Source organism: Balaenoptera acutorostrata, chromosome 12, assembly GCF_949987535.1.
Source record: "Balaenoptera acutorostrata chromosome 12, mBalAcu1.1, whole genome shotgun sequence".
Taxonomy (NCBI): domain Eukaryota; kingdom Metazoa; phylum Chordata; class Mammalia; order Artiodactyla; family Balaenopteridae; genus Balaenoptera; species Balaenoptera acutorostrata.
In genome coordinates this window covers 47190442-47205085 of record NC_080075.1, presented here as the reverse complement: position 1 = coordinate 47205085, position 14644 = coordinate 47190442, and the positions used below count along the sequence as shown (strand labels likewise).

Sequence of the window (14644 nt, the reverse complement as noted above, 5' to 3'; positions counted from 1 at the left end):
AAGAGGCAGGACATTCCAGATTGGTAGGTGGCAGTTTTAATAAGCAAGGGAACTTACATAGGTGGTTTGTCTTGGATATCCACTCGCCAGAATCTTAAGAGTTTATACATAGGCCTTAAGTGGGGGAAGGGGGGTCGCACTTACCAAAAAAGTCCAGATGGTTTCAATAACACCTTACTCTCTCAAGGCTGCATCCTTCAAGTAGCACCTAGCTCAGGAACAGCGGGCAGAAAGTACATTCCAAGGACAGAGGGGTAAGGAGCCTCCGACTGCCTCAGTCCACCTCCTGGGTCAAGCCGAGCCCACGTCCAGTCGATTACTCCCCCAAAACTCCCTAAGCTGTGTTGCTATGTGGCTCTGATTCTGTTTAAATGGAAGATATGCTGTGTTTAGGAAACCTGAGGCGGGGCTAGAGAGGGCTGTGAGACTGCAGGCGCCTTCCTCTCGTGGGACTCGGGGCAAGGAACTCTGCACGTCTGGTAAGTCTGTCCCTGCGGACGCAGACAAATTTAAAGCACGCGGGGAGGGAGGCAAGCGAACCCAGCACGACGCCGCCTCCGGAAGGCGCCCACTCTTGGGCTTCCGGAAGGCGCCCACTCTTGGGCTTCCGGCACCGCCCCTCTCCCTCCAGGCACTTCCGTCTGGGCTGGCAGTTCTTGGACTGCGGGAGGTCACGCCCAGTTCTTCCGTCCGGTCTGTCGGCACCGCATCCGCTAGCGCCACGAGGGCAACATGGCAGGCGGCGAGTTGCGGGCAGCGCTGGAGCAGCGCCTCGAAGCCCTGGCCATCCGCACGGAGGTCGTGGAGCACCCGGAGGTGAGGCGCTCCCGCCGGGACCACCCCGGGAGGGGGTGGGCTCTGCTGCAGCTTCTATGGGACGAAGGCGCTAAGCCTAGACGTCCCAGGGGTAATGTGCCGCAGAAACTTCCGTTCTAAGGCATTTCCCGGGATCCAGAGTACGAAAGGGACCTGAAAGCACCATCAAGGGCCTGTCCACTTCGGACGCTGATGTTGTGAAAAAACCTGTTTTCTTCTTGGAGTGATTTTTTTTTTTTTTTTTTTTGGCCGCGCCACGTGGGATGCGGAACCTTAGTTCTCCACCAGGGATCCAACCCGTGACCCCTGCAGTGGAAGCGCGGAGGCCTAACCACTGGACCGCCCGGGAATTCGGAGTGATTTTTTATGTTGAGAACTAGTACAACATATTGAGAACTTGCGCATCTCAAACTGGCTAGGGATGTTTGGTCAGTGTGTCAACTTTATGCGTATGTAAGTTGCCAAGCAGTAAACCCGTCTTTGCAGTGGCTGCAGCAGGTGCATACAGGACGCCAAGGTTAGAGCTTGGTATTTTTTTAACATGATTTATAGATGGGAAGATTTTTTTTGCACATATCTGAAGGAGCCAGTATGTAACCTGAGTGGTGCAAGGACAAAGTTTTTGCCCAACGCTTGAGTAACAGCTAATGATAATTAGGTAGATATGGTGATAATCTTCCAAGTTTAGAGAAATTCATCAAAACTATATTCTTTGACCCTTTTGCCTCCCTTATAGTCCACATACTCTCCCCCTTTTTACTGTGCGTATTGCCAGCTTTTCTGATTTTTTTTGTATATTAGTCCAGGGTCTCATTCCCTGCCTTCACTCCCTCTCTGTGGTTATCTGTTTATAGAGTGGAGATCGTCATATGGCCTGGATGTAATGGAATGCCAAGGAATAGGAGTCTGGGCTGCTATAAACTTTTTAAAATTAATTTTTATTGGAGTATAGTTGATTTACAGTGTTGTGAGGGCTGCTATAAACTTTACCAAAAGTTTAATGGAAAAACAAAAAAAGCATTTTAGGAGTGAGAAGGCTTGGCCTGCACATTGGAATGGAGAACTGGCCTAAGAGAAACTATCAATACTTCCTGAGGTCCTGAGATGAGATATATTTGCTAATGGGCTGGGGATGGATGTCCACCAGTGAAATCCAGGGCACTGAGTACTCCCTAACCTTACACCCACCAAGCAATATACAGATAACTGTATGTGTGCAGTGTGTGTATACACGCATATTATTTTTAAACTTCTCATGTGATATTTCACAGGTGTTTACAGTTGAAGAAATGATGCCTCATATCCAACATTTGAAAGGAGCACATAGTAAGAACTTATTTCTTAAGGACAAAAAGAAAAAAGGCTATTGGCTGGTGACAGTTCTTCATGATAGACAAATTAATTTAAATGATCTTGCCAAGCAGTTAGGTGTTGGAAGTGGAAATCTGCGGTTTGCTGATGAAACAGCCATGCTAGAAAAACTGAAAGTTGGCCAAGGCTGTGCCACGCCGTTGGCACTCTTCTGTGATGATGGAGATGTGAAATTTGTTCTGGATTCTGCTTTTTTGGAAGGTGGACATGAAAAGGTGTACTTTCATCCAATGACCAATACTGCAACCATGGGATTGAGCCCTGAAGACTTTCTCACATTTGTGAAGAAGACAGGACACGATCCCATAAGACTAAATTTTGATAAAAACTAATTGGGCTAATGTTTAGAATACCTTTATTTCTGAAAGCTGTTTTTCTTACTTGTAATTATAAAAAGCATTAAAAGTGGTAAGATATATATAGCACCTTGGTTTGGTGACTACCTAAACTACTTAAGGAGCTATTTAACTATTTCATCTTAAAGGAGCTGTTTTTAAAAAGATATATTGAGGTAGTTTTAGTCAGCTCAGAGATTCCACCCTCCCCTTCCCCCATGACAATTACTTGTTACAGGAATGCCTTCAACAATTAAGGATGAATTAACATAGGGAGTTCCCTGGTGGCCTAGTGGTTGGGATTCTAGGCTTTCACTGCCATGGCCCGGATTCAATCCCTGGTCAGGGGAACTGAGATCCTGCAAGCTGTGTGGCCGCCTAAATTAATTAATTAATTAATTAACATCAAAACTAAGATTAGTTAACTATCTAAGATTAACTATATTACATCTTCTGTAAGGTGTTTATTATACTTGAAAAAAGCAAGCTGCAAAAACAGCATATATAAAATTATACATATGACAGTGTACATACAGGGGAAAAAGAGGAATATGGGAATATATTCAACTGTTAATAGTGGTTATCTTTGGGGAATGAGGATTAAGGAATAAGAATTCCCCAGCAATATAATTAAACATGGGGGCAAGGGCAAAACCTTCCTATTACTGGGTGTTCGTTTTTAAACCAATGCTTTTTTTTTCAGTGAAAAGCTAATTTTTAAATAAAATTCTATCTTTAGAAAATTTTAATCTAGAAAAACACTCAAAGTAGGGATGGAAAATGTTATGTCATAATCATTATACAAATGAAATTATATTTTAAAACTCAGGAGCAGAGTATACATAGGCCATTAAGAAGGATTTGCTTAGTCTTCGGAGGTTACAAAATGTGAACATGCTTGAACAAGGTTCCTCTGTCCTCTAGGCTATATTAAATTTTACTCATCCCCTTTCAACTGTGGCATCTAAAGCAGTATAAGAACCCAGGATTATGTATTGTCAGTTGTCATATAGAAGCTAGTTCAAAAACAGAGGAAAACTGATGTACTTTTCCACCTCACTTAGATTCAAACAAAACCCCAGTTGAGGGTATGACTAGACTAGGCTACAAAATAGCCTAGAGGTCTTAGGAAAATTCTCATTTCCTCTAGAGTACAATCAAGTGGGATATTTGAGAGATAATCATATTTTCCTAAGGTTGAACACTCAAAAAAATAATTTGCTTCTGGTAGAGAAATTATACTTAATTTGTACCAATTTGCATTACTGAAAGGCAAAAGTGAAAACTTGTCATTTTTGGATATATTTGGTTAGAAACTACAAGTCTACGCAAGGCAGAATTTTTATAAAATACAGAATGGATTTAAGAGATGAGTTAGTAAGAAATATTTTCCATAAATGATAACCTTATTTCTGAGGTGCTATGTTAGTTTTTGCCTACTCTGTACCAGATCTCTAAGAAGAGGAAATTTTATGTTCCTTTACATATAAAATTAAGGTTTAACGAATAGAATCAAAGACACCGAGGACCTTAAGATAACTGGTCTAACTGTCCTCCCCACCTTATGGTGAAAACAGGCCCAGAAAGACTGACCTGCCCAAGGACACAAGGCAGGTTGCCATCTCTAACATTATGCCTCCCAAAGTCTAGATGTGAAAATGAAAGAGACTGATTTGTACAATCTATTATTGTATTTAAACCTATTTTGAGGTTGACAAAACTGATAGACTCTCAGTTCTCTCCCAAAACCTCCAATACTCATCCCAAAGTGATTAGGACAGAATCATCTAAACAAGGTTATATGTTATGAAACACATAAAATAGGTTTTCTAGGGCAAAGGGGAAAGGAAAGAATAATACTTGGCTAAATTATATGTTATGATTGCTGACCACCTGTTACAAAAATCACCTCTTTTTATATTAGTTTAAAATTCACCTCTTGTTATATCAGTTTAACAAGTGAATGTTAAACCAACTTAATTTTTTTAGGAGAAATATAGTTAAAAACTAAAATGAAAAATAATGAACGTTTTTAAAAAGAGACAGATCTGCCAAATGATGGTATCTATTTTGTTATAAACTGGATTTTTTGTTATGACCTGTGGCTTATATTAGGTATAGCCAAGTAATAAACATTTTGCCATTCAACTCCAAATTTCTCAGTAGCATTACTTTTAAAGGAAATGTTACATCTTTTATATTATTGGATTTGATATTTAGTAACAGTTACAAGTACAATGGCAAACACTGAAAGAGAGAACCCTTAGTAGAAAAGAAAAAGACAATTTGAAATCACGTTTTGTTAAAGGGTGTTGTAAGTGCAACTTTATCCATAAGCATTCCTTTTAAGGCATTTTCATTGTCCAAATATCTCAACATGTACATCAAAGTTTATATTATAAAATGGGCTCCTTTTGTATTATTCATTCAAGGCTTAAAGAAAAAAATACATCTCAGGACTAAGTGTAGCAGAAAAGAAAACACAAAAATTCACTTTTCTCATAAAAAGTAACTTAAAATACAAAAGTCATTTAGCATACATTATTACTCCTCATTGTAATTCCAGATTTGGTACAATATCTTTTTCACTTCCTGACATAAAATTTTAAGACAGTGCAGGCTGTAATACTTCATTTGTGAGGTGGCTGCAATTCCGTAATATGCACAGTGATTTTTAAATAGGCTTTTACCATGCCTTGCATGAAAGGTGCTACATACAAACCTGTTTTGTGTACTCTTTGGTAACCACCAGTTCAAAAACTTGGACCGAACATTTCCACATTGCCAGATCTGAAGCACTTTATTGGAGCTCTGGGCCGAAGCTATTACCCTGTATATAAACTCTTTAGTTTCCGAGGGGGTTTGGGTATTGATTTAGAATAGAGCCAGATCATTTAAAAGCATGTCAGGCCCCAGTCCGGAAAGTGGCCCCAGTTAGTTTCTAGTTGGCTACACTATTTTGTTTGGCAGAAGTAGTTTATCTAAGGGAAAAGCATGACTTCATACTAAGTTTGCTTCTGATGGTATCTTTTGGAGACGGTAAAATATTCATGTGGTTATCTAATCCTTTCTTGAAGTGGTATGAAAAAGGTGATTAATATAATTGAGAATATTCCGCTTTTGCAGTCTCAAGTATTCTCTTGGTTGTCTTGCTGCATTTTCTCAGGGTCAGCCCACTCAGATTTAGTACTTTATAGGCTACCCTTAAGCATTTTCTAATTGAAGCAGTAATGTGCTGCCTCAGTCAGCATGTTCTCTATTTTAGGATATTAGTGTCCTGGAGAGACAAAGCTGTGATATCATACACCCTCACTGGGCTACCTCCTACTCATTAAATTTCAACTTTCAGTAAATGTCCTGGAATGTGTCCTAGTTGTGCAAATTAGATGCTAGTTAATATAAATCTAAGTTACTCACTTACTGTATTTAGCTAAAACATAATTTCTATATTTACTTTCAATTTATCCACCTAAAGATGAATTTACATTTTTTACATGCAAGTGTCTCTAGACTGCCATGATACCCATTATCAATCTGATACTTGAATCTAGGGAGTCATGATGGAGACATGTTTCAAAGTCTAGAGAATAGGTTTTAAATATGTCTGTTGTGCAATATTTGTATTTTAGTAAGAATCCTTTGTATTTACATTTACATAGCACCTTTCATCCAAGGGTTTAAAAGTGATTTAACTTTACAGCATTATTTGGTGGCAAAACCTAAGTTAATGGTGGCATTACGAAGTCCAGGTTCTCTAACTTCCATTTCAGTTTCTTTTCAACTATACATGCTGTATTTCTTTTCATTAATGGTCTTTCTGAAAGTAGACTAGAACACAGCAGTGTTACTGGCCTACCAAAAAGAGAAAGAAAAAAAGAAAGGTGTGAGGAAGGAGGGAGAGAGGGAGACACGTATCTCATGGTTACTAGGTTAGTGATGAAACACAGTTCATAAACCACACACTATGGAATTATTCCAAAAAGATTTTTAGAGCTGGTAGTGAGAGCCTAAGAAGTATATTGTTAAAATTAAAAAGTTAGTATCTTTCTCATTTCAGACCTTTAAGATTATTCTGATATTTGTTAAATAATGAATTTGCATTAGTAAATATCAATGCAGTTTTTTGACTTCATAAGAAAATAAAACTGTGATATAAAATTGGAACTACAAAAAAATTGATGTTTCCCTGGGTTGACTAAATTTACTTTTTTTTGTGCTTCTTTCAAATGTTTAAGGTAACAAATGCATACAAATATTTCAAAAGTACCGATAACAGTTACCAACTTTAATGTAGTATTATAAAGGACAAAAACAGAAAAATTTTTATTAATAAGTGATAACCTTAATAATAAATGAGTTCCTGGCAAAATGCAGATCATAGTAAATTATTTACATTATTTTTGCCATAAGAAAACTTCTTAAGCAACAGTCAGCTCTCAAGTTAAAAAACAAACACATACATAACCCAGTACTAAAGGAGGGAAATGAGTTCAAACACAACAGCTTTATCTTGGGAATGCCATTTGCTAGAAAACCACCTTACTAAAAAAAAGTTTCAGAAAAACACACTTTAATTACCTTAGATCCATGTGTGAATTGCTTAGTGTTGCTAGTGGGGGATACGGAAAGATTAATATCACTGTAAATTTTTTATAACTCCTATCTTATGGATTTTTCAGAGTTATCTCATAAACTGAATTTCTTTTGCAGTGCATCAAAATAATTGGCTTAAAAAAAAAAAGAATACCAACACATGCAGTCTGCTAACCAAATAAGGCTCTGACATGCCAAAACAATGTTCTCTGTATCTTGATATATAGTACATCCCACAACATACTACAGCATTTAATTTAGGTTTACACAACTAAATATAAATGGCTAGATTTAGACTAATACTTAGCAGAAGCATTAAGCAAACATGGATAAATTCATAAACAAATGATGAAAGAAGTATATTGTTCTTGGAGTACTTCTTGAAACCTTAAAACACTTGGTCCTTAGTGAGAGAACATCCTTTATTCAGTAGATCTTAACAGTACAATGTACGGTAAGTCACAAAACCTTCTAAAAATTTTGGCAGTTGACTCCAGTAGTGCTCCTTGATTCAAGGAAGGAATGAAGGTTTGTATTTCTTTCCTGCTCTAGTCACGAAGGATTGTTAAAGTCTTAAAGATTTTAAAAAGTGATTCCTATAGTTGGGTGTCTTGTTACTTCAGAAATAAAGGCTTCACACTGAGAAACTGAAGGACACTTTTCTCTCTGTATTTAGTTGGAAGGTAGAAAGAAGAAAGAAAATATAAGAAAAGCTTGAAGATAAGAGATATAAAATACAGAGCAACCACTAAAAGAACAGCATGCACCAGATACTTCTATAGGGATGAGAGTGACAGAAAGTCAGAGACAATTTTTCTTTGAGTGGCTCTTCATAGAAAAGGCATTTAATTTATTCTCCTCAATTATCAAGAATGTTGCACATAAGTTGTATTCCTACCACAAAGAAAGACTTCAAACTGAAAAAGTAATTTCTAAAACATTACTCATTAGTAAAATCAAATTTAAATTGAGGGGAAAAAAGAAAATAATTTTTAAAGATTGGTTTCCTGCACTGATGGGAAAAATCTTTTGGGACTCACCTAATCTTGATTTACTAGTAAGACAGAAAGTCATGAATTAAAGCAAGCAATATTTACATCTGTTAATGCAATGTGCACTTGTTCTTATACTTAATGCAGTTAGTTTGTATAAATGAGATTAATCTCATTTACATTTTAAGCAAGAAACTCACCACTTGGCCCACATGTCATGTAGTGGGTAATAGAATTAGGAGCTTTGTTGCTCCCTAGACCTGCTTTTTGAATTTCTGCTTTCTTGTACTTTGTCCACATCTGCAGGAGAAAAGCATTTCATGTTATTTAATGAAAGGCTAAACAGAATACAATTCATGAAGATAAGAAACTAAAGAGCTCTCATTGAGTAGGGCAAGGAGAAGGAATCTAACTCTGGAAATGTTATTAATCCGAAAGACATCTCTCTACTTAAAGACTGATTTTTATATTTTAAAAGCTATTAAGTAATATACTTATGCCCTCTTAGTGTCAGATAGGTTTACTTACTATGTTTATTTAACTAAATGGTCACATATAGTTTTAAAGTAAAAAATAATCTTGCATGCAGCAGCAGAAACATCCACAATGAAATAATTGTATTATTTACTAAGAAAACCAGGGCTTGAGGCATAATTTATTGGCAAATAATATACCTATTTACACTGTTAGAACTAAAATTGCTTTGATCAAAGGGGACCCAGTGCCTAACAACATAAATTTACAATGTCACAAATAATAAGGGTGTAATTTCTAGAAATCTAAGCTAGGAATATGAAAGCTATTCAATTTCATCTAAAACTGGGGTACTAATACAGGCATACCTCGGAGATATTGCAAGTTTGGTTCCAGACCACTGTAATAAAGTGAATATTGCAATAAAGCGAGTCACAAGAATTTTTAGTTCCCAATGCATGTAAAAGTTGTGTTTACACTGTACTGTAGTCTATTAAGTATGCAATAGCATTATATCTAAAAAACAAAGTACATACCTTAATTTAAAAATACTTTGCTAAAAAGTGCTAACCATCATCTGAGCCTTTAGCAAGTCATAATCGTTTTGCAATAGTAACATCAAATACCACTGATCACAGATCACCATAACAAATATAACAATAATGAGAAAGTCTGAAATAGTCTGAGAATTACCAAAATGTGACACAGAGACACGAACTGAGCAAATGCTGTTGGAAAAATGGCGCCGATAGGCTTGCTCAACACAGGGTTGCCACAAACCTTCAATTTGTAAAAAAATGCAGTATCTGTTAAGTACAATAAAGCAAAGTGCAATAAAACGAGGTATGCCTGTAATCTGTGAAGCCGCTAGAGTATTTATGGAGCTGTCTTGGAGGAAAAAAAGTGCCGCTGCTCAATTGAGTCAGAGTTGCTTCACTTTTATCCCAAAAAAAAAAAATTTTTTTTTTAAATTGGGGCATCTTTGTAAGATTTCATTCATAGAAAATATTATGTTGATTTTTTTAAAGTTTGGGAAACACTAGCTCTGTATGATTTCTAAGGTTCTTCTCACTGCTAAAATTTTGATTTCAAGTGCTATCAAGAAACACAGGTAAAATAGTGTTTGGGGGGAATTTTATGACTCTACAGCTGGTGACAGTTTCTGGCGGAAGTCTAACCTGTATTCTTTGACATCAAGACACATGGACATGGTATGTATCTATCTGTCTTACATGCACAGTGTGTATGTTCTTTTGGAAAACATGCTGTATATATAACTATAGCCATTTGGGTTAGAAATACTTCTTTCCTGTAAGTCTAATATTATAAAATAATCAGTTTTTACTATAATAGCATATGATTTCTCAATATATTTTTATAAATAAATTTAATATTTTAAACAAAGTATAAGGCCAGACTTATCTGAAAAGTTGAAATGGTTGTGAAATAATCTTTGACTAAATGTGGAAATTACACTAATTATTACATTTGTATCATATATGGCCCCATGTAATCTCACCTATATTTACCATTAAGTTTTATTATCAGGTTATGAAAAAAGGGACACCAAAAACATTTGAAATGTTCAGACTGATTATGAAACAAGTGACAACAAAACAGACTGATGTATTCATGTAGATACTAAAAAATATGAAAAATTTCTGATTGTGTTTATTTGATTACCTGCATTAAAAGCATTTTTAGTAAGAGCTGGCTATGAGAAAATAAGAGAATAGCTTAATTTATAAAGGATACAAATGTCTTTCTTTCTTTCTTTTTTTTAAAAAGTTTTGGCTGTGCCACACGGTTTGCAGGATCAGGGATCCCTGGTTTCGCGACCAGGGATAAAACCTGGGCCCTCAGCAGTAAAAGCGTGGAGTCCTAACCACTGGACTGCCAGGGAATTGCCAGGATACACACTTCATTAAGCAAAGATTCTCTATAAACTTTGTTTTCTTTCGCCCAATTAATAACAATAATAATTTAATACAACGTGTAAAATAATAATTTCCTCCCCATTTTTAAAGTTACATTTCAAATCATTTCTTCCAGATGCCAGGCTGCATGACTGTCAGTAATATTTAGGCTGAATCAAGATGGCAAAAACATCTCAGAGGCAGAACTAAGATATACTTCTCTAGAAGTAAGTGAGTCAGAGTTATGGGTTTCTTGAGGTTTTCTTTTGTTTTGTTTTATTCTGGAATAAAACAATTCAAGTTTAGCTGATTCTGCTTTAAAAGTGCTATGACCACAGCAAGATAATTTTAAAGTTTATGACATGAGTCAGAGTTAGCAAATATTTTCTCCATCTTTTATGATTAATTTTTAGTTAAGAGCTTGCATTTATTCTTAATTCTAAAATTTGTTCTACTAAAAACATACTTGTTTGTTTAAGTGATTACAAATACTAATTTTGCATTTTATTTTAGCACAATGTACTCATTTTAGAAAATTGTTTTAAGGACAGACATACATAATTTAGTAATAAATTATAGAATTATATAAGTAACAATCTTCACCACTTTATAAGCTTGCTACCCTTTTTGAACAGAAGTAAAAATGCAAATTTCTCACACATGGAGTATGATTTGCTTTATTTCTCTTTGACTCTCTATAAAAAAAAAAACCTGAAAAAACTACTGTGTTAACTGATGCCAAGTAAAAAAGTCATCTTGAAGGAAAGATAGTACTTGAGCTCTTACATTTATCAAATGAAGAAAAGTGCAGAGAAGAAATAGAATACAAATACTCCTAGTCCCTGTATGTCACATTTAAATTTGATGTTTTTTTAAAAAAAAAAAGAATTACGCTAAATTTATGAGTATTAACAAAGTTTTAAATCTGAACAATTTTATAAATATGAGCAGTAGTTAATAACTATTTCTTTGAAAATAAAACAGGGCAGAAGGCATAATTAAATGGCAAAAGAAAATGACATCTTTTTAACATGTTTTCCTTACTAATACTATACACGTGCAATATGAAGTGCACATTTTGGGGAAAAAAAAAAAGAAGAGGAAGAGAGGTAGGGAGAGAGGGAAAGGGGAGCAAAGGGAGAGAGAGAGACAATGAGCATTCTTTTTTGGAACCAATGAAGTAAATATGACTTGGAAATGCCTTGTTGGTAATATAGCATGCAACCATTTTAACATGCTTCTAGGTATCAAAGTAACAATCTCTTATTAGGTGACAAGAAATGTCAAAGAGGAGCATGTATTGTTAAGGTTCTTAAAGTCATGCAAAAAATGTACAATGCAATTAATATTTCATGCAAGCTTTGTTGTGGTTACATAATCACATTTATATACATGCCACAGTGTACACCTGAACACTATCTACAATTTAAAAATGAAATTATAAACCTAGCCAAATGATACTTTTCAACAGCAGCTCTTCAAATCAGATTAGAGAAGCATAGAGCATATCAAATGACATCAGTATTATATTGTGCAGTTTTGATCATACACAACCATATTCATACCAAACAGTTTGATTATCCTCAGAAACCAACAATGCAGCTTCTGTGTCATCAGGATACAGGCATGCAGGAGTGATAAGATTATTGCTAACTACAGAAGACTGTGGGTTACTGTTACTGCAGTTCTGATTATCAGAAAACTGCTCAGTATCTTTCTGTGCAGCTTTATCCAAAGAAGCAGAAGGCTGGTCAGTTAGCCTGGTGACTGGTCTGGGAGGTAGCCCACTTATGTTACTAACTAATTCTGTATTCAGGGATAAAAATGGCTGAGCTGGATGAGCCACAGTAAATGAGTCTATGCTATCTTTAGCTGATATTCCAAATGCATCATTAGACATATTAACAGTGGCAAAAGTTTGGTTTAGAAAATGTGACCTTTCTGTTCTTGAGTTTCTGGCCTGGGCATATGGAGACGTGGGCTTGTCTGTAGCTAAATCATTTTGTGCTTGAGAACCTACAGCATAAGTTGGACTGTGAAGTGGATGAGAGGACCACTGGTGTAAACGGTACTCACTAGATGTTGCAGTGATGCTGCTATCAGCAGTAGCTGGTGGTGAATCAACTGACATAGGTAGTCTACTGTCCTTGGTCAAAAAGTCATGGATGCTTGTCCTTCGGGTAGTTCCTTCAGCAGTAGAGATCACACTGCTTGCACGAGGTAAAGTGGCATAGGGATTACTATCTTTTGATTGTCGTGACAGAGAAGTTTCTTTTACTACTTTTATCTTTCCTTGAGTGCCTAGTGTAGGCTTTCCTGAAGAACTAATGAAATAGGTATCTTCAGTCTTTTGAGGACCAGGTCTCACAAATTGTTCAGGCTTAGTTGTCCGTCTATCATAGAAGTCTCCTGGAGTTTTTCCACTTACTGACCTGGCCAGACCACAGCTAACTGGTTTGTTTTTTCCCAAAAAGTCAGAAGAGACAGACAAACTTTTCATTACTTCATCTAAAAGATTCTCTTGACTTGAGGGCTTTATCTGTTTAAAAAAAAAAAATCAAAGCAGATTAGTGAATACAGCCATGCTTTTACTTTCCTGATACATTAGACTGTGCAATAAAAAAATTGCTAATGCCTCTAAACCCTCCTTAAAAAAAAAAAGCTCTAAAGTTCAACCATAGAAATTTAACTTGTAGTGTCCATCTAAATTAAGGTCACCATAGATAAAACTAACCTGTATTGAGGTAAGCTTGTTGCTTTCTTCCAAAAACTGTTGTAGAGTAACAACTTCACTTCCAGGGGAACCAGTTTTGACCTTGTGATGTGCTCGACTCTCTAGTGTTTTGTGCTGGAGCACTGGACTTGATTTGGGCTGTCTTTTCAAGTATTGGATTGGACTGCTACCACTGCTGGACCACGCCTCATGCTCATGAAGCAGGCTAAATTCTCCACTGCTGTGGCTTTGTGGCCTGCTTTGGATATTAACTGCACCTGCTTTTGGAGTAAATGGTGTGTTAAGAGTTCAATAATAGAAACGAGATTAAAACTATGTAAGTACTGACATCTGTTGACTGGATTCTTACGAATAGCCAAACTGACTTTCAAAGCTTTATTCAGAAATGCTTAGTAAACCATGTTAATCTCCCATCAATCTAACAAATGTCTACCATAGCGTGCTTCCTTATTTGTCAAGTTGACAAATATTATAAGCTCCACAAGGGCAAAGACTTGCCATCACCACCATACCCACAACCTGAACATATAAAGCAGGCACTCAATACATTTGATGAGTAAATGAATGAGTAAACAAGGAAATAATACATTTTTTAAAAGTCAGGTTCAAATAATTGTAAAACACCTCACAATTTAAAACAAAACATGATTATATGAATTTTAAATTATTTGAGAATGTTAAAACCAAAAACTCTTCTAAATGCTAAAAATTCTAATTCTTTGACTTTCTATGAGGTCTGTATTCCTTATTTGAAGGCTTATTTGTTGATCCTAAATGAATAATCTTAAAGAAATATTTTAAAAATTTAAACAGCAAGCATCTAAGGAAAGTCAAATGGAGACATGATGTAATTACTTAGAAAATTCCAGTAAAAATATAAAATTAAGTATGTAGTATTTTATTCTTTAATGTCTGAATCATTCTGCTGAATGATTCTCCCTGATTCTCCCTGCTTTCCACTGTTGGTATGGTGGCTATACAGCTTTCAAAGACTCGGTTGAGGCTGAACAACTATACAGAATGCAAATTACTAGTTCTGGAAAAAAGCTCCCTAAAGTTTATGCTATTCCTTAAGAGTGCTTATTCATTTTGATCCATTGCAAACTGTGTAGATACAGCATTAAGATAGAAAATGCAACTTTCCATGGTTTCCTAATCACAGAGAATAAAATGGGTCAGGAAAGATTTTGGCTCAAGCTATGTAACATTTTACAGGAAAAAGATTTTCTTAAATTTTCAAATCAGAAAAGACTTATTTACATTTCAGACTATATTTTTCTACAGGATATAAAAACATGATTATAAAAAATGAAAAAATAATCCCTCCTTGAAATCAGATTTTTCAGATCATTGCAACAAAGTCAAAGCATTAATAATAAAATATAATCACAACTGAGACAAAATGATTTTATA

General features: G+C 35.8%; 2 protein-coding genes across 7 annotated transcripts in view; one reads left to right on the top strand and one right to left on the bottom strand.

Moving 5' to 3' along the window:
• Positions 1–661: 661 nt before the first annotated feature.
• LOC103008685 (prolyl-tRNA synthetase associated domain-containing protein 1) lies at positions 662–2610 on the top strand. 2 transcript variants are annotated; one of them, XM_007189998.2, is made up of 2 exons: positions 662–816; positions 2088–2610. In XM_007189998.2, the coding sequence occupies exons 1-2, from the start codon at positions 733–735 to the stop codon at positions 2517–2519; spliced, it is 516 nt and encodes a 171-aa protein (XP_007190060.1). In that variant the 5' UTR covers positions 662–732; the 3' UTR covers positions 2520–2610. The 2 variants fall into 2 exon arrangements, with proteins under 2 accessions (XP_007190060.1, XP_057413781.1); XM_057557798.1 differs by lacking the exon at positions 662–816 and adding an exon at positions 1142–1333.
• A 2209-nt stretch (positions 2611–4819) lies between these two features.
• Positions 4820–14644, bottom strand: part of CCDC88A (coiled-coil domain containing 88A) — a 126676-nt gene continuing 116851 nt past the window's right edge. For 2 of the 5 annotated variants that reach the window (XM_007189993.2, XM_007189995.2), the window contains 4 exons: positions 13232–13491; positions 12574–13036; positions 8308–8407; positions 4820–7781 (listed from right to left, as the gene is read on the bottom strand). In XM_007189993.2, the coding sequence (XP_007190055.2) occupies positions 8343–8407; positions 12574–13036; positions 13232–13491 (788 nt within the window). In that variant the 3' untranslated portion in view covers positions 4820–7781; positions 8308–8342. Of the gene's footprint in view, positions 7782–8307; positions 8408–8462; positions 13037–13231; positions 13492–14644 lie in introns of those variants that run through there. The other 3 variants (XM_057557795.1, XM_057557796.1, XM_007189991.2) reach the window with 3 other exon arrangements.

Excerpts from the sequence above, each read along its gene's own strand:
- LOC103008685 (XM_007189998.2), top strand. The coding sequence starts at position 733 with ATGGCAGGCGGCGAGTTGCGGGCAGCGCTGGAGCAGCGCCTCGAAGCC. Across the intron at positions 817-2,087 it reads AGGTCGTGGAGCACCCGGAG|GTGTTTACAGTTGAAGAAAT; the intron begins GTGAGGCGCTCC and ends GATATTTCACAG.